General features: G+C 45.0%; 1 protein-coding gene across 2 annotated transcripts in view; it reads left to right on the top strand.

Moving 5' to 3' along the window:
• Positions 1-20,688, top strand: part of SYN3 (synapsin III) — a 199,226-nt gene that overhangs the window by 143,895 nt on the left and 34,643 nt on the right. For both annotated transcript variants that reach the window (XM_072342582.1, XM_072342591.1), the window contains exon 8: positions 19,261-19,323. In XM_072342582.1, coding sequence (XP_072198683.1) covers positions 19,261-19,323 — 63 coding nt within the window. The remainder of the gene's footprint in view (positions 1-19,260; positions 19,324-20,688) is intronic.

Genomic DNA, 20,688 nt, shown 5'->3' on the forward strand with positions numbered 1-20,688 from the left:
AAATTCAGGTTGCATTGCCAAAGAATAATTTTGGCTGCTCCAGTAGATTTTCACAGCTTTGTCTGAGGTCCCAGCCACATTTGCACTCTTACTGAAGTCTCAGCTCCTCATAATCAAGGAGACTGGCTCTTCAACCCCTTGACAACCACAAGCTCTGTTGTATTTTTGCCTGCTTATTGTACTGTTTAATGACATACAGTTCACATGTTGTCTTTTTATGTGGGAGCCAGTATTCTTCAGATTGCTGTGATACAGTGTCCTGGTGAGCCTCAGATGTCAAGTCTAATTCAGAACTATTAGAAGCATCCAGGATTTCAGCACCAGCTATTGTCAAAAATAAAACTACCTCTGACTGTTATAGAAGCATTCCACTGAAAAGTCACTTAGTAATGTTTCCTAGTGTCACCAAGGGTCACATACAAAGAGTGGATGGACATCACTGTAGACCACTGCTCAGCACCTCAGGGTGAACCAGGCTCCTTCTTTTCTTTGGCGCATGGTACCAGCTAGCAGAAAACAGTAGAATACAGATGCATGTGTTAAATTTCCTCAAGTTACCCTCCATACTCCCAGAGAGCATCAGGTCCAGTAAGGTGAGGCTTTCAGTACCTCCAGTCTTCCAGTCAGAGCATTTTATAAGATTTTTTTTATTCTTTTTTCTTTTTTTCTCCCACCTCTGGATACCAGGGTGCTGCTCACAGTCAGTTACGCTGAAATCTAGGCTTCACCTAACAGAATGCAGACGTGTCCTATAGATGTGTTTTATGCAGGCATGTATGTTTGCTCTAGTCACCAGTATTGCCTTTGCCATCAGTAGGAAGAAAACCAAGCATTGCTGGGGAGCAGCTATTCTCAGCCTGAGATGCCTTAGTCAGATAGTTTTGACAAATAGTCTACTCTGTGCTGATGAGACCTCACCTGGAGTACTGGGTCCAGGTGTGGAGTTCACAATACAGGAAAGACCTGTTATAGTGTGTCCAGAGGAGGGCCACAAAAACGATCCAAGGGATGGAACACCTCTACTATGAGGACAGGCTGAGAGAACTGGGGCTGTTCAGCCTGGAGAAGAGAAGGTTTTGGAGAGACCTAAGAGTGACCTTTTGGTGTCTAAAGGGGGCCTGTAAGAAGGAAGGGAACAGACTTTATCAGGTTCTCTTGTGACAGGACAAGGGGAAATGGTTTCAGACTAAAGAAGGAGAGATTTAGGTTGGACATAAGGAAGAAATCTTTTACAGTAAGGATATTGAGACACTGGAACAGGTTGTCCAGAGAGGTGATCGAAGACCCATCCATGGATACATCCAAAGCTGGGCTGAATCAAGCTCTGAGCACCCTGCTCTAGCTGTAGGTATCTCTTTTCATTGCAGATGAGTTACACAAGATGGCCTTCAAGGGTTCCTTCCAATTCAATGAAATAAGGCTCTGAAAACCCAATTTCTCTCCACAGTTTGTAAAGTTTGTCCAGACTGGCTGCTACAGATGTAGCTGAGATCTAGATGTGTCTGATATTAACTGAGAAGCATCTCATTGGAGAAGTCTGACAGAAGTCTGCTTCACTGATGTCTCTGTTTTCCAATTTTTCAGCAGCAAACAACATAAACTGGGGCACAGGAGTGGGATCAATCCTCGCATGCCATTTGCAAGGCATAGCCCTTCTGAATGACACTGCTCCTGACTGGCATCTACTCACCAAAACAGGGTACTACTGCCGAAGCCTATCCACATAATGACCATGAAATGGAGCCTTTGCTTTGAAAGGTTTTCAAGCTTCAAAGAAAAGTAGGGTGGAGCAGGAGTGGTGTGTCAGGTGTAGGCCTTGGAAGGATGCAGCCTCTAGGTTCCAGATTGCCAAAGTTCTGCCTCAAACTGCTATTATGGACATAACTCTGGGTACATTACATCAGGTATCTCTAACATTTTCCTGACACTCCTCACAGACAAAAAAATAAAATAAAAATAAAAATAAAAAGCATACATTTTACTCATGAAAATCAAAATTGGGCTTGTGTAGCACAGAAAGAGAGAATTGTGCCTTTTAAGCTCTGTAGACAAAAGCCAGGATGTTGCCAAACTGTCAAGTTTCACTTTAACTGCAGGAAAAGAAATGCTGAAAAGACTCCAAGACCATAAGAGCTGATCTACCTACCAACACACAGTAGGCAGGTTTGCAGTTCAGCACATGATTTAGACTGACCAGGAGATGCCCGGTCCCCGTGGCACAGCACCAAGCTCCAGCTGATGTGCTGTCAGCAGGGGCAGTCACTCCAGGCACAGCACGGTGCTGCCTCAGACAGTGGTATTACTGGGAGCTGGGAGCATGCAGCATGCACACACATGGCTGGGCTTGCTCCATGCAATACAAGAGTGATCACCACAAGAGCTGTCGCCTTTTGACCTTCTCCATGGATCTGGGCTGACCAGGGCTGCACAGCCCTTGACTGGTATGCAGCCCTTGCTGAATAATCTCATGTTTCCTCGTGAATGCCATCCCCATTGATCAGTTTCCAGCTGGCTTATATAGATGTAGACTAATTCAATGCAAGTGTTTTGCGTGTAGAAAAGGCTCCGTGAATGTTCCCATGAGGTCTAAATTGGTTCCTCTCTCTTTTCTTTCTCTTTAAATCCTATTGTCACTTATGTGTAGCTTTCCTGCACTCAGTACATGCCTATTCCTGGGGGGAACAATTGGTAGGGGCTTAATTTTAGAGAGGAATGCTCACTCTGCTGTCTGGGAATGAAGCCTGGCGTAGTCAGCTTCAAAGAGCAGACAGATTTGTAGAGCTTAAAAGACATCTTCCCCTTGAGTGGGATTTGCTATTGTATCTCCTAGGCTCTCATCTCCCTTTTCAGTGCTTGGGAGGGATCAGGTGCTATCCAGACTCCTTCCATCTTCGGACTCTTCCGAATGCAGATAATAAGAGCTAGCAAATCCTCAGCTCTGCCTCCTGCACAATGAACATCATTTAGCAGACTAAGGATGTGGCAGATTTGACAGGATCTGTGCTTAAGGTTCCCAGCATTTGGCTCTTCTGTGTACGCAGAGCCCTGGCGTTCAGACAGTACAGACCTAAAAGAAGGATTGTTTTTAATCCCAATAAACCAGCACAGAAGGAGAGGGTTCTTTGCCTTCTTCCTTCGCATGGCATCGCATCATGATTTTAGTCCTAACAAAGGACTTCACACCAAATATAATAAAGCACAACGCTATTTTTCCTTCATGTCTGTTATTTTTCTGACAGACATATGTGTTTGTTTATTTTTAGATTACAGAATGCAATTATTGCGTTCTCTGAAGTACCCATGAAAAATTAAAAACACGTTGTGTCAACTTGCTGCTTAATTTATGTTAATTAAACTGTTCAGTGGGAAGGATGTTCCTGGTTAGGTTGTTTTAGTAGGATCTGGATCTCATTCTTGGTTCTGCCAGAAACTGCTTTCTTGATTCATGGCAAATCACTTAATCTCACAGTGTTACAGTTCTCCATTCTCAAAATGAAGGCAATAATTAACCTACATCTTGTCCGCATTGACAGCAAGTGCTTAAAGCGGGGTTTGTTTGCACTGCGTTTAGCATGAGTTTCATTTGTATTTGTATACATTGATAACTGACCGTCTTCTCTCCAGGAAAAACAAGACCTCTGCAAGTCACATCCTGATGCACAGATTTTGCAGACATAAATTTTCCATCCCACTCAGAAAGGCAGCCAGGCTGAGCTTTGTCAGATCACACTCAAAACTGGGTTTTCACCAGGGTAAATAAGCTGAGTTCAGGTTTCTAAACACTGCCATTTTATTCTGGAAGTTGTGAATTCTTCTTCAAGGAGAGCTTAGTTCCCTCAATGCATTCCTCAACTTCTCTCTGGGAGAGTTTTACTACAGATCAGGTCCAGGCCTGCAGGTTAGGTAAGACAGAAATTCTGGCTTGGGCACAATTGGCCAATGCACCTGGGAACACTTTCTGTTGTGTGAGTGGCAGAAGGACCTGCTTGGCCATGATGCTTTCTCATCTTTCTGTGCATCAAATAATCAATCTCAGAGTAGGCTCCGTTGGGTGAGTAGAATCGGATCCTGATTAGCCTGCTACCTACATAGCAGCAGTGATGGTTTTCTGTCAGAAGTTAATGTGTTCTTGTTTGTCCTCCTTGCAACACCAGAGGCCCAGGTTCAAATCCCCCCTGTGGCGCAAGTGGTAGAAGTGCCACTCCGCTACACAGAGGGCTCGAATCCTGGGAGTTGGACTCGATGATCTCTAAGGTCCCTTCCAACTCACATGATACTGTGATACTATGATCTTCTGGTTTTTTCCACCAGTCATGTTTTGTTGGGATTTTGCCTTGTGGTTTTGTACAATGCTAGTGCACTCAGGCCTTCAGCCAGATGCTGGCATTGCTGAACTACCCATTATTGGAGGCAGTGTAATCTATTTTCAAGTCAGTGTTGGGTTTACATAAATCATTTTCTCAAAATGATCATCTCTACTGAACTCCAGATTTAAGCACTTGTTTTCCTAAATCTGGGGAATCAGATTACATCTGCAGTAAGGAGGGTGAGCAGGAGATAAAGCATGATGGGAATACACTGTTACTTTAGCTAATTATTTCTACCTGACAGCATTCAGAGTGCTTTTCAGTGTAATCTACAGCCAGTATAAACCCCTCATTATGAAGAGGTAAGGTATCTGGGGGGCTTCCTTTCTTCCTACTGCCTGCATCTGCTCTAGAGCACAACGTAGGCGCACTTCTATCAGCTTCCTCCTTCACTTGACATACATAGCACCACTTCCCAAGTATAACTCTGACCTATCAGACAAGAGCTTCACTGAATGGCCAATGCTTTATATGACCAGGTGGGCCTGGACTGCCATGTCACCAAAGAGGAAGAGTCCCAGCCTTGCACTGCTACATGTTTGGGCCTCACACTCCACACTGCCCATATTCAAGTTTGTGGTATGACCCACGCTTAAAGTATGACCCAAAATGCTGGAGTACCACGTCCCCAGTCCAATCACGTGTGCAGAGAGGTATGCTAGAACAGCTTAATGTTGTTCGGAGTCAGTATAAACTCCTCTCATTATAAACATTTCATGCAGTTTACATCTGTCCCTCTTCTTGCTGGATACATTTGCCCAACAGCATTGCAAGCTCCATGATGCAGACTATCCTGTTCTTGAACACGATTGTGCAATAGACTTGTTTGGCGGGCTATCCCTTGAGAGGAAAGTTCTGGCTACCAACTGACACTCCCCAAAATAATAAGTCTGAAATAGAGGTCATTGAAATTCAGTTTGCACCTATGTGTTTAATTTTTAATGCCTCTGATTCCCATTAATAAGCTGTAAGCAAAGAAGAGCGTTCAGGAAATGGGAGTGGTAGGAGCCAAGGATTGGGGTATCCATAAGCATCTGCCTCCCATAACATTCACATTGAATTAAAGCAAATAGCCTCTGCTTCACCTCATTTAGTAAACTCATTTACAATTCACACCTATCCCCTACAATGATTTCCTTTTTCATTTCTTCCCCACAATTCACTGAAAAATTCTCCCTCACTCTCTCCATAAACTCAGCAGCCTGTCTTCTGCTGAAGTTGCGAGTCAGATGTTAGCTTAGGCAGTGATTAATGCAGCTCTTGAAAAGGTCAGCTTTGAATCTTATTGCCAAGTTCACCCACCTCTTTGGGCAACTCCTTATACCTCCTCTCTTCCCTTTATAACATATTTGCAGTGGAAAATAATTAAAACTGTTATGCTGCTTTACAACTTGAAAGCACGTTAGTTGTTATCTTTCTCTTGGGTATTGGGAAATGTTTTGAAGCTGTGATTCAAGAAGCAGGATCTGTTTAATCCATCTCTCGCACGGGTTGTTTGAAGCTAGATATGAGATCTCCAGTTGTCCATCGAGCTCTAAGTACCACCTAGCCACCTCTCAAAACAGCCTGGTGGTTCTGACAACAGTATAATTGTTGTCATCTATTGGCAGGGACACAGAAGAATCACATCAGTATTTGCAAATAAACTGAAGGGTCCTCATTCTCCCTCACACCTAAGCCAGTCTTTTTAAGTTTGAACAAGTAGACTGCATTAAGGATTAAGGTTGGATTTGTCGTATAATGTACTGCTTATGTTGTGCCCATTCTGGGTATTTACACGTACAGTGTCACCAAGGAAGCTCTGTTCTGCATCAACAGAGTCAAAATAATCCTTTGATAGGTAATATTTTAGGAAATTTGATCTCAAAGCCTCTCACATGGAGAAATACAGCGAAGAGCAAACAGATTTTTGCTGTGCGTGTTTTTGTTTTCTTGTTCCTTTTGAAGTAAAAGAGAAAATGTGGGAACCATTTCTAAATTACCCATGCACCAGAGTGACAGAAGAAACCCAGAAACAGATAAAGACCAACAGCTGGAACATATTGTAGTACAAGGAAGCAATTAGCTTATAGCATAAAAGAATGAAATCACATATAGAAATGATTCGTGTCTCCTACTGTTACCTTGGCAATGTGAAAACTTTGGGTCAGACTAGGCTCACGGCTGCAGGCCAGTGTTGGTGTAGTACAGGCACATGCCTCCATAAAGGCAACAGTCACAGCCTTTCCCCAACAGCTCCTGTGCCCTCATTGTGCATCTGGCACCACTTGACGGAGAGGGTCATGCTTGGGAGAGAAGGGAATGCAAGGAGCAGGGCACATTTCTGAGAACTGTGGAAGAAGCAGGCTCCACATCCCTCAAAAGCTTTTATCCAGGCTCTTTGATCAGTGAGTGTGTTATAGAACATGGAAGCTGGCTGAGAGGCCTACTCGACCTTGTGAGGTCCATCCCTGTACACACGCCAACACTATTGCTCCCCTCCAAGAGGAAATCATAGCGCATTTGGTTGAGATCTCACGCAAGAATCATAGAATCATCATAGCATGATAGAATGGCTTAAGTTGGAGGGGGCCTTAGAGATCATCCAATTGCAACCCCCTGCCATGGGCAGGGCTGCCAACCCCAGCTCGGGCTGTCCAGGGCCCCATCCAACCTGACCCTGAGTGCGTCCAGGGATGGGGCACCACAGCTTCTCTGAGCAGCTGTGCCAGCGCCTCACTACCCTCCGAGTAAAGAATTTCTTCCTAACATCTAACCTAAATCCTCAGAACCTTCTCCAAGCTAAATAAGCCCAATTCCCTCAACTTTTCTTCATAGGAGAAGAGAAAGACTACATGGTCCATCCCCACTTTCTGAGCTTGCTCAGTGCTGCTCCATGTTCACAGAGGAACTTGCTTCTCTTTGCCACTGGGGTGCCTCGAGGCAGCCATGACCCACATCCCCCTGGGACCTCACATCAGGAGTGGCTGACAACAGCATCTCAGCAGCCCTCCTACTCTCAGTCAGCCTCAACTTTTGGCACAAAAGGCCACCCTCAAAGGGTTGCTTAAAAGTTTCGCCATCAAGCAATAAAACAGTGAAAATATCTCAGGGAGAGAAGAATTTGAGATAAACAATCTTTACCAAACATTGCAAAAGAAACCATAGTCTTACTGAAATGAATAAGCTAACTCCCAGCTAACTCCCATTGCCTTCAGTGAGGCCCGGGTTTCAGTCTTTACGTGTGAGATGCCACGCTGCCATAGAGATGAGGTCAGGATAACATAAGCCACATGATGTCAGATGGCTGGATTGATAGACATAATCAAATTTCCTACCTCATTACAGTTTTACTGTGCAAAGTCTCAATTTAATCAGCAGTCGTACTCTCAGTGGGATTTGTTTCAGGAGGGACCACCTTTACCACTCCCAGATTCTGAGAGCTGGTTAATCCTTTCACGGGGCAGGGTTTGCGTATCATGCCTCATAAACTCCCTCTGTGAGGGTTTAGGAAGAAAGGGCAGGATTTTTCATCAGTGCTCCGTGAGCACGTCTTCACAGCAGGCACAGAGATACCCAACCAGATGGTTTTGCACCATTAACTTCTCACAGGTGGAGGCCAAGGTGCAAAAACAGGCAGGCACTCAGACCCATGTGTGCTAACCCCTGTCCCCCTCCCTAGAAAGGTCTGGGAACAGAACTGACTGAGCTGTCCCTTCATAAGCCACCTACATGTGGCTTTTTTGCCACATTCATCCAACCGTAAGTTTCCCAGCTCCATACTGGTGAGTTTGCATCACAATGTGCATCATGAGCCAATCAGCCCAGAGGATCTCCATGCAGTGCCCCACTGTGTGGAGCAGGTGTTCCAGCTGTGCTTCAGTTGAGGTTACTGAAAAATTCACTACGTACAAAAGGGGCACAGCAGCATTCATGCTTTGGGGAACCCTTCCTACCAAGGTCCATCACTAGCCCTGTGTGCAGTAGGATCAATTTAAAATAACTTCACTCAGAGCCCTTGGTGGAAATCCTCTGCCAGTCACCCTCCTCACGTGCTTCTTGTTCTGAGAACCAAAAGCCCTCAGAAAGCAGCCTCAGAAGGGGCCACATCTGTACAGAATTTGCTTTCATCCCCACAAGGCTTCCCAGACAATGCCAGCGCTAGCCGGAGGTTTGCTGAATGGTACGAGAACCAAAGGCTTCCTTTGCTTTCTCTTTATCCATTAAAACCTCGTGAGTCAAAATTAGGAGTGCAGGAGTGGAAGCTTTTGGAAGCTGCGGCTTCTCACAAATACCTGAAGCTAAGTACTAATGAGAATGTTAAAGTCTCCAACCCATCACCACAGCAATATCACAATTAGAGACAAATGCAGTCTGTTCTGCTTTACATTTACAATGCAGACAAACTAACTTAGCTAATTAGGGCTGTCTGCAAAATTCTTGTGAAATGGTACCCTGTCCTCAAGGTCCGGTACCACAGAGTCGTTATCGAAGTCCAGAAGTGCACACATGCACTCGGACCACCTGCTGCTCTCATTGAGTCACCTCTGCATGGGAAGTTTGAACACCTCCATTGTCCTACCCACAACTGATGGGTAAAAGCCCATCAACTGAGAAGACCAGCAGGATCCATGTAGAAAAAAGAAACAACTCTCTTTGACTTCAGAGTTTCAGAAACAAAATCAAGAACAAAGTGAAAAGCCCATTTGGCTTCTGCCACCTGGGACTAGTTTTTATCTCGTGGGTTCTGAGTAGTCCACACAGTCTGAGGTATGATTTAGCTTCTTTGAGTGAGCAAGTATTTTTTTTTCTTTGTGAGTTACAAAGGCTTTTCTTTTTCCTTCTCTGTTTGAAAGGAGCTCCCACTCCCCTGAAGTTTTGTCTATACATTTCAATAGCAACTGTTCTTTCAGCATGGTGATCGGAGTTCAACTGCTGCATTTCTGAGGTGCTGGCACTACATCCATGAGAAACGAAACAAGAACCACCATGAAAGACTTCAGCAGCCAGTTTGGAGAAATAATGTAATGGCGTGAAGTCTGATGGGAAGAAAAGAGGTAGAATTGTAACAGGAAAACGAGTATCCATCTTTCAGGACTAGTCCTGGGCTTTGCTCTAAGTGAGCTCCAGGATGGTGCAGCAATGCAATAGCAGGCAGGGACAGCAGTGGAGGTGAGCAGTGAGCCTGTTCCTTTTTATTCTCGTACTTGTCCCTGTCTTCAGCTGGCCAAATGCCCTTCTTTTGAGCACATGCCCATGCACCTCCATGTTGGCTCCTGCCCACATTCCAAAATCCTACCTGTATCCCATGACAGCCTGGGAAAGAAACAAATACCTTCCTTCGCTAGGCGTGGACCAGCTCACTCACATCTGCCTCATTTATCCCGGAGAAGTGGAGATATTGCCTCACAGATGGAATCAGCTCAGGTCTCCACCTCTTTTTCCAGTAAAGGGTGAAGCCTTTCTCTCCAGACAAAACAGAAGGAGTGGGCTCATGGAGACCACAGCATCCTTTGCCGCTCCAGGCTTGCCCAGGCTAAAGAAGAGGGTCTGTGTGTTACTGCGAATGGAATTTCTCTGCTTCCTGCTGCTCACTGTTCCTGGCCGCTGCAGCCTGCCATACATCAATGTGTGTGCTCAGCTGGGAAAAAAAACACTGCTGACCGAGGTGGTGGCTGTGAGATGAAAAAGGCTGACCCACACAGTGGTTTCTTCTGTTTCCTCTGAGTGCATTTGCTTGAGGAGCCCCTTTCTCATTACAGCTGGGAAGGATGTCAACAGCAGCCAGTCCCGGCTGAAAATAACCCTGCCCATGTCCAATGTGCAGCCTGCTCAGCTCCTTGGCCCCTTTTTTACTCAAAATGGCAAACTGGGTTTCCTCTTACTGCTGAGGTGTAGCCAAAGTCTGCATGCAGGGTAATCACACAGAACACCCCCATAATGTCTTTCTTCCACTTCATTGAAAGCTCTGATGTCTTTTTAGGAAATAGATGTAGCAGGATCTTGTCTTATCTTGTGGAAGGAGCCACGAGAGGGAGACAAATGCCCACACGGTGCCATTCTGGGCCTACGCCCTTACAGCCTGGGTAGAAGGTTTCTTTGGCTCTAGAGAGGTTTCAAAGCTTCCCTAACCCAACGTCAAAAATCCTCACGAATGAAAGATGCAGCAATAAACTGCACATTGGAAATACTTTCCTCTTACAGGTTGGAAGCATTTCATTTCCCCGTTGGACTAAAAATGTTGATTGGTGTTCATTCACAGAACCACTGAAACGTGAAACTTTCTGCTACAAAATTGGCATTTAGAACCATTTTTTTTTGTTTGTTTGTTTTTCTCCAGATAATTTGGAGAGTTGGTGGAATGGTTCCCTTCCTACATTTTTTGGCTCCTACCAAAAACTTGTCATTTGAAAGACCCTAAGTATTCTCAAGCGACACAGAGCTAACTCAGTCATAGATTACAGCGGCTGCCTTTCATGCCCTCAGTGTCTATGCCATAAGGCAAAAAATTAGTCTGGAGAAAGCTACAAGATTGTTATCTGAAGAAAGAGTCTTGAAACTATGAAGCACGAGAATGAGAATATGGAAAAAACAAAGCTCACACTTGGCCTCCATCTGCTGTAGGTGCCTACAAAAGATGTTTAGAAGTTCAGGACTCTGAAGAGTTGCTACCAGGGTTCATTAAACCATGTGCAGTCCACGAAGGAGATGTGTCCGTGGAATATGCCTTTGAAGATCTTTACTTGCCACTTTTAAGACCCAGGGAGCCAGAATGACCACAAAACACAGGGCATGTGTATCTCACTGCCAGGCCGCTTGGTAAAGTATTTGGATTCCTGCATAAGCCTAAGGGCTCAAAATGCTTAAAATAAGATCTGGCTGTAGAATAGGACAAGCTGGGCCTGTGGCATAAACATTTCTCATGTGAGGTAATACTTGACTTTCCAGGTCAGTGGACAAAAGAAATGAGGACTAAAGAAATGCAATATAAATATTTGTGGTTGCAGGTAAAAAAAAATGAAGCCACTGTGAATTCAGTATGAAAAAGGTAACCTGTGAAAATTATCATGTGGACAGTATGTTGTATTGCAGCTTAAATATACTGGGCACATGATAGACCTTTCATCTGTACAACCAAAATAGAAAACGAATGTGGGAGCATACACAGATAATGCATAATGTGAGATAAAAACTATTCTGCTGCACAGCCCTGTGTGACAGACATATGCTGTGTTGACTGTAGCAAATCATTCAGTGCCAGGGCAGCTCAGGCATGGTCTGGCCACAGTTGTACTATCAAAACTCCAAAATATCCTGCAGAAAAAGGCTGCAGACACGTGCTGGTTTCCATGTTGTGCTTGGGAATTGTTTGGGGATTTATCCCTATGGGCAATTCAATGTCATTGTCCTTGCTATGGCATTGCTTAATTTATTGGTACAGGTGTAGCTTGAAATACCAGTTGCAGGGTGACACTTCCCATCTTCCTCATTCTTTTCTATGCCCAAAGTCTTTTGTGCTCTGGAGCCTTAGTTAAGGCAATCTGATCTAGCACTTGATCTAGTGGTTGGCAATCCCACCTGTGGCAGGGAGGCTGGAACTTGATGACCCTTGAGGTCCCTTCCAACCCAAGTCATTCTATGATTCTGTGATTACTTGGAGGGATGTGATTCCCTGAGCATTGCCATCAGGGTATGTGGCTTTACTTGGTGTGAGAAGTGGGAAAGCACCTGCATTGCCTTTTGGAGGCATCTGCAACTGGACACCATCTGAGGTTAGAGGCCCATGCTAGTGGGTGAGCCATCAGCTCCAGCAAGGCCTCCTTGCTACATAAGGCCTTTTCCTGAAGGGATTTTCCATTGTGGAGACCGTGGAAGTTTTGTTCTCACCAAAGAAACCCCATCCTGGTCATTATGAAATCAGTGAGAAATCAGAGCTTGCTCCAAAAAAGGGTCAGGTTTCTGAGTGAAGGAAGAGATCCGTTGGCCAGCATCTCCTGATCCCCAAGGGTTCTTGGTTGAGGGATGGCTTTGAAGACTCCACCGTAATTTCATAAAGCATTTTCATCCCTCTACTTCCTTTCTGCAGCTTCTACCACACTTGAAGCACTGCAGTTTTCCCAAAGGTAACTCATCAAAAGCAGACTCCTAGATAGTTCTCCACCTTGTCAGCAGCTGGTGCTCACCATTTCTCCCCGTGCAAGACAGTGATGTGGGGAAAGGAAATTTCTGGTTTGAGAAAAACAAGGCAATAATACCCAGTTCAGGTCTGGGTAAGGGAGACAAGGGAGAGTTTCCTCCCAGCCTTCATTTTTTTCTGTTCCCACTGCATCTAGCAAAAAAACATTGACAATTTTTTTTTTTTTTAACATCAGAATGCATTCACTCTCCTAGCAAAAGAGGAAACACGAGAGGCTTCCTTAATGGCAGCAGTGACAAACAGAGGATAAACAAACCCCAAACATTAAGCAACTACAATTTCCATGTACTCCTAATGACCTTTACAAACCCGCCTGTATTCCTCTCAGAGGCAATGGGGATGTATTGAGCAGAACCGCTAGATATGTGTGCATGTAAAAGCACACATAAATAAATATGCTACATTTTTATTTTTTTTTTGCTGAGCATCTGTTTGTCTGGCCTTGTGCATAAAATTCTCACACTGGAAGCACCAAGGGAATGAGAATAATATAACATGCTCACGCTCTTCATCCTCCAAAATGCTGAGAGGGACCAATGGGAACCCAAAGGCATCCTGTCTCAGCTAGAAGAGAAGTTACAGTAACATTAGAGGTAGCATTAATGCAAAAAGGTTCCGTGTTGTGTTTAACCCTTTCCATCTGCTTCTAACCACAGTAAGCATTACGAGCCCCAAAACACTGGTCTGTGGTCAGTTCTCTTAAGAATGTGGGGACTAAGTCATGCTGCTGTTAGGTTTTCTTTTTGTGTGTGCTGTGCTTTTTAGAAGTAATGCTAGGATCAAAGGACAGGTTTTTACCACTATGAAGGGTCTTCTCAAACCAAGGCACTGCTGACCTCACCTCATAATGCATGCTGAATACTGCCATACCTCCCTCTAGTTACTCGGCACATTCATTCTATTTGAAGCTAGTGGTCTTGGCTCCAGCACTAAATGAAATGAGCAGAAGTCCATCCATTTAAAGCATCTTAGATCTAACCCTTTGCTTTTCACTTGTTCCTGGTCCTCAGTCCTGTAGCAGTGATGTCCCCACCAAATTAGTGAATGTTTTTTCTCCTTTCAACCTCGTTATTAGCAACCTCATTCTTGCCTATTCTTTGCGACACCTCCAAAACCTTACACTTGCTTGCTAAAATGCTGGTCTCTGGCCTCGCAGTGCTTTGTGCCATGTCTTAGTTTATTCCCATTTGATCCTATGAGCTTCCCTTCCAGACTTCCCAAAGTATTTCCAAATCATCCACCTTGCCCATAGCACTGATTTCATCACCTCAGCTCAGTAAAGCTCTGCAAAACTTACCCCATCCTAAGAGGCAGTGCTGTCTCCCCTTATACTATAAGCTACTGCCTTCCAATCTACCAACCCCCCGTAGTGCTTTGGCCCCTACCTTGCACAGTGCTTCTTGAATATGAATATGAATAAAGTCCTTCTATCACAAGTATCTCAGCACTTATTCTTCCTCAGGGTTTAATTCAGCTGGTATGGAAGCAAAGGGCCTCTTTCCCTAGCTAATGATTTTTTATTCATTGGGCTGCAATTATTATACAGTAATGAAAACACACGTGTGTGCTTTGAAGGAATCTGTATCACGTGTCTTTAATAGAGCACAGATGTGAATGCTGGCAGCTCTTATTGCTCAATATGTTCTCCTATTGTTGCTCAGTTTTTCTCACACTGTTCCTGATCTGGCAAACAGCGGAGGACTTGTCTGTCATACATTGGTCTCCACAAACCTCCATGGGGCCAAAGTGTTAATCCACTGAGTCAGCCATTCTGCATGGATTTGGTGATTATATGAGTGAGCAAAGGAATAACAGGGAGCAGTAATTCTCCTCCTCCATATTTCACTGCACAGCCCTGACGCTGCCACATCTGGCAAGGCCAACATGCAATCAGTGTTGATCTTTAGCTTAGACCTTCAGTAAGATAGTTCCATAAACACAATGACATCATGTCATGACATCATTACTTTCCTCTGTGTTTGAATCAGCTTGAGTGCTTTTACAGAAAATCATATACATTCATTGCTCCTCCAACTTAATTGACACCAGGGAAGTGCCACACACATTACTTTCAACATTCAGCTCTCAAGGACATGAGCAACATTCCCATAACCCATTAGGTACCCGCCCAGAGCAGACTTTGTCATCCTACAAGTAAAGACAGCTAAATAAACAGAAAAGTCAGTTTCATAGTGTAAAAGCTTAAAATAAAATAAAATTAAATGAAATAAAATGAAATGAAATAAAATAAAATAAAATAAAATAAAATAAAATAAAATAAAATAAAATAAAATAAAATAAATAAAAAAGAATCCCAGGATTATGTCTGGGGGAAGGGTGAAGGAAAAAAATTTGCAGTACCTTGTGCATTGAGACTGCAGGCCTGATTTGAAAACACTGTATGCTTATGGTGATGCCATACTGGTGCCAAGAGACTAAAGCTTTGATGCCCCATTTCCCACCTGCCCCAGACCTTTCCCATTATGAACCATGATGCTACTGCTCCATGGGGTATTAACATTAGCGTTGATTGGAAAGTCTCTTCAGTAGAATAACCCCTGGAAACTAGAAGTGGTACGTTGTATGATATGGATAATGTGAACTAATGCACGAAACTGAGCATGGCTGAAGGATTCAGCATTGTTTATGGACAGGACAGTATATTAAACCACAGACCTATGGACAGCATCTCTTGAGAGCCTCAGTGAAGGAAAAGACTTGAAAATAATGTACTTACACAATAGATCAGGTTTTGTCTATGGTGTCCTCCTGAAGGATGGTTTATATCCATCTCTCTTCTGCGTCTCCACCAGAAATAAATTCAGAAGACAACTGTACACTTACAAGAAGTACTGAAAACCCCATTATTTGTTGGAAAGGAGGGGCAGAGAGTAAAGGGGAAAGTGTCATAGTTTACAGCCATGTGTTTTCAAATAGGGGCTAATGCATGCATACCGGCACTCAGTTTCACACATCATTGCCAAAATACTGATTAACTGCAGAGTTATCTTTGCGGTGACACTACACAAAGAGCACAGCCCATAAAATCAGGTGCTACAATGACTTGCTTTAAGCCATCGAAGTCCTCCATCCATGTCTCCCCAACCAAAGTCCCTAATTTAGGATTTGGACTCCTGCTTGAATCTATACACTGAGTTCTGCACACACCTGTAAACATCGCCATCTCAAAGCTTTTGTGTGACAGCATCTAGGAATGCATTTATAGGATTTTAATGCAGTAATTCAGCGGGTTGAGTTGTGCGTATGAAGTGACGCTTCCATGCCTGATTGCTGAGCTAGGCTCACCCCAAAACCCACAGGCATCCTCTATCCCAGCCTGTCAATGATACATGCACATTTTAGAAGCATCAAAGCTTTTTTTTCCCCCACTTCTCCAAGAAAAAGAGCCATTACAAAGCATAAACATAAACACATAGAAAGACACAGACATTTATTTGCATCTTTCTTTTAAAAAACACATGCCTTTCTTATTAAACTCTGGTGTTATCTTTCGATTATAAGCATCTCCCTTCCCAGGAAATCTATGACTATGTGTGTGTAAACCCACGTCTCAGGGGTCTGCTCTTGTGGCAGTTGTGGCCACCCCCAAAACTTCTCACTGGGTCTGTGTATGCACCGTATTCACACATGTAATACATCCTCTCTTCCTTCAGCTTCCCTATCCATCCACATGCTTGCCAAGTATTCTGGCTGGCCACCTCATTACAACAGAAATCCCAACCAGGATGTGGTGGAGGCTCACAATATCTCCACTGATTGGTCTTGCCCACATCACTTCCACCACTTAGAGTCACAGAATTGTTTGAGTTGGAAGGGACCTTCAAAGGTCATCCAGTCTAACTGCCCTGCAATGAGCAGGGACACCTACAGCTAGATCAGGGTGCTCAGAGCTTGGTCCAGCACCTAACCAGCAGCATCCTAACTCTCATATCAGGTGGCTGTGGATTCTGGCTTATTTAGTCCCATGGATTATTGAGAGCATTTGTTCACACTTAACTTCAGCGTGGTCTAAGGGTGCTCCATTATCACTAGATAAACTCTGTGAAGTCCAGCCAAATGCATACGCTCACTTCTCTCTTTGCTTTCCCATAAGGCAGGTTCACATACACAGAAATTATACCAGTGTGGGATTTCAGTGATGGAAATAAATTTCCAGCAAGCCCTGTGCTGACATTCCCCCAGAGCTGCAGCTTTCCTGGTGAGGCTGCCACGTGTTTGCAGCCCCACTCCCTGGCACCACAGTCAGCCCAAGCAGCTTGAGGCTCCAGCCTGCTCCAGCACCAGCTGGGATGAGGCAAAGCCTTACCAAGAAAGCTGACATCACGCTTCCAAGAAGCAAAGAGAGAGACTTGAGCAGAGCTTTTCTATTGCCTGTGGTTTCTCCCAGGCTAGCATGAAATTAGGGTTGTTTATTGGATTCCAAACTCTCTTTGCATGTACACAGGAAAACAGATGCTTCCCACTCCCAGGCCCTGTGCTCAATCCAGGCTCCCTAAGCAGAAGCTGCAGGTAGGGCACACAGCCGGGACAGCAGGGACAAGGCTTCCTGCCTCACTGCTTGGACCTGACAATACTGCGTTATCTATCTCGTGCACTTATTCATCCCCTTGCCAGGGGCACAAAACTTGTGGCCTGCTTTTCCTGCATGCTGGGAACAGCCATCGCCTTTGGCTCAAGCAGTGTGCACGGGGCACAGATGACAGAGCTGGGAAAAAAGCCAGATCTCCCTAAGTCCAAACAGGCAGGTGCCCTGGCTGCTGGGCTCCCTTTCATCTTCCAGAGCTAAAAGGCTGTCACGGTTCACCCATAGTCCTATCCTCAGGTGCAGCCCTCTGAGTCACAGGTGCCAGCAGCTAATGAAGTTTCAAGCTCTTACAATAAATTAGAGAGGCAAAGGAGAAACAGAGCGTAAACTCATGTGACTGGATGTATGCTTATCTTAACTGTGGGGCGGTAGGAAGGCTTCCTGTCAGGGTCTGTTGTCACAGGACTGCTGGCCTGTTCCAGCACTATGGCATGTTGCTGCTGAGGGTTCCTTTCATTCATGAACTGGAGTAGAATCATAGAATCATTAAGGCTGAAAAGACCACTCATATTACTTAGTCCAACCACCAATCCATCCCCACCATGCCCACTGACCACAGTGCCACATCCACGCAGTTCCTGAACACCTCCAGGGACGGTGACTGCACCACCTCCCTGGGCAGCCTGTGCCACTGCAACACCGCTCCTTCTGAGAAGAAATTTTTCGTAACATCCAACTTGAGGCCACTTCTCCTCATCCTATCGCTGTTATCTGGGAGAAGATGTAGTGAGAGGCACAACACTGAATACGGCACTTGAGGTGCAGCCTCACCAAGTCCTTCAGCTTTCCGCCTGAAGAATGTCTCCACGAGTGCCACAGGTTGTCTGGGAGTACGATGCACTCACTGTTCCCCTTTCCCATGACATTTCTTTACACAGGCAGCTGAACAGCAAAACATCGGCGCTGGTTACTAATTTTGTTATTTATAGCAGGCTGTCGCAGATGGAGACAGCAGCACCATTCTATCTTTAGGGCGTAGTGCCTGCCTGTCCATACAGACAATTGGTAATTAGCACAAGAACAGTTTGTTTATCTGTTCTCAAATAAATAGGAGAGCCATTTATCTGAGTCAAAACTCAACTCCGGATCTCCAGGTTAACTGCTTGATGAATAGAGCTCAGTGCTTCAGGTATTTAGGTAGACAGAAGTTCCTTTTAGAGCACTTCCCAAGAAAGCAAATAAAAATATGCAATAAAAATGAATGTGTTATGTACCAAAGGGATAGTAGATAGATCAGATAGACCTGGTCACTCTCCTGGTATGGGCACTTCCTACGTGGCTGTGCAGCCCAACTCACAGCCAATCCCTACAAGTGAATCCCTGCAGGAGCTGAGGAACGGGAGGCAGAAAGGATAGTTCTGCTCTCTCCAAGTAAAATCCCACATGTACATTAAGATGCACTTGCATGGCTCAGATGGCAGGACCCTACCCAATGTAAACACCACAAGAGCCAGAGCGAAGACATGACATAATTTTTTTCTATTTTTATTGCTGATCCCAACCCTTCTTTGTTCCCTTTTATTCCCTACACCCACCCCTACGCTAGAGGAGAAAGGGAGAGGCTTTATGAATAGATGGACTTTGTGAGTCGTACCCAAGGGCTGGCCCCTGTTCCCCTCTCCTTCCCCTACCACTGCTGGAAGGAGGGGAACGGGAGCTGCAGAGGGACTGCTCACACTCATGCTAAAGGCCAAAGCGGTCTGTGTGAAAAGAGAAACAGCCCTCACCCTTCTTAGAATTCAGATATTTTCAGGGTCTGGAAGTGTCTGTGTATTCACGCTGGCAGGTTGAGTTTTTTTACATGCATGCACACATACATGCATATCCACACGTACACAGTGGGGGAGAAAAAACAGTTCTAGAGGTTACGGTTATCAGGCAGCAAAAGAGGGTCAGATCTGAAGAGTTTTGCCTGTCCTCTGTTTCCGACCATGTGCGTCCCAGCAAAGAGCCACTTGCTTATTGTGTTGCCACCTGGGCAGTCTTTATTGGACCTGTTTATCTTCCCATCAGCATCTAGGCAGGGGATAAAAGCTACCGAATGAAAGTAAACTATTTCAAATACAATGGCTGGAAATAAAGACTAATGAGTTCCTTCTTCTGTCTTTCAGCTCACAACTCCGAATTTCCCTGTAGTGGTGAAGCTGGGACACGCTCACGCCGGAATGGGGAAGGTAAGTAAAGGAAAAAATACATGTAGTCCAGGAAAGAGATATCTGTGTGGCACGGCCTCCTTGCGTGCGACCAGCCAGCAGGGAGTTAAACCTTCCCACAGCCTATCTGGGTGGCACTGGCTGTTCCTGTGGGAGAAAAGGCCTCCTGCTGCTGTCACGCACAGAGACAGGCAGTGGTGTTGGGCTGAAGGCTGCCAGGGTGTGGGAGGGGGTTCAGAAGGGTGGGTGGAAGGCTGGCTGGGCAGGAGCCATTCAACTTGTCTTTTATACATTTTCTGCTATCCCGAAAGTAGTGGTGTTGTTTATTCAAGCACCTGCAATATGCAGCTACACCCCATGGCTCGCACAATGAGGCACAGCAGCGCTGGTCCTTCTGAGTGCATGACGATGACCTTATTCAATGAAGTGGGAGCCCTTCAGCTATTTTTTTCCTCCTTGCAAGGAAGAACAAGACCTTACAAAGCAGAGTGGCTGGTTGCCTGCCAAGGAATCCTGAAAAACAGTTCGCTCTGCAGAAGGACCTGTTTGTTTTTCCCAGGCTCGCTGGGATCTTTATTCCCCCAGTGAATTGCCAGCCCCTGTTTCTGGGAGTGCCTGAGCTCCATTTTCGGCGAGCTATCACCAGTATGTCCCTGCTTCACTTTCGCCTCCTCTTTCTTTCATAAACCACTTTTAAAAAGCATCCCCTGCCTGTTAAAAACATGATCTGCTCAGAGTTAGGGAATTCTGGTGCATCATCTCTGAATCCAAATGGGGTGGCACGTGAACTTTGTTAACTGATATCCCTGTCACAGCACTTCCCTAGAGCAGTCCGTTCTTCTCCCTGCCTCACACTATTTGCCTGAGAAGTATACATAGGTACAACATACCTAAGCCTAGTACAGCCTGTTTGCTTGCAATCCATAAACAAAAGTGCTTTCTAGCCTCCTGGATCACACACAGAATCTCTCGTGATCATCCTTGCTTTGGTTGCATCGTTCCTTGTGTGGATGGTAGCTGCTGGAGCGGAAGTGGGCTCAGATCCCTGGGCAAGTGGTGGAGGTGGCTGTCAGCATCAAAGAGCAAACATTTAAATAAGCAGGAAAAGTTTATTAAAATATTGGTGTTTCGTATTTTAAACAGGCAGAGGTGTCACTGAATTAGACTACTCTCACGCAGACAGCTTTGAGCTGCTTGCAGTGCAAGCTGCTGAACATGTCCCCAAGAAGGATTTCATTAGCAAACTCCTAACAGGATAGAACAGGGGGAAGAAGACTCTCCCTGATGAAAGGCTTCAAGTTCTTTGAGGCCCTGTGGGGCTTCTTAGTCCTGCTGCAATTCTGGGTCTCTCTGACCACTACGCAATTTCATCTGTAATGTAAGGAG

The sequence above is a fragment of the Excalfactoria chinensis genome, chromosome 1 (genome assembly GCF_039878825.1).
Source record: "Excalfactoria chinensis isolate bCotChi1 chromosome 1, bCotChi1.hap2, whole genome shotgun sequence".
NCBI lineage: Eukaryota > Metazoa > Chordata > Aves > Galliformes > Phasianidae > Excalfactoria > Excalfactoria chinensis.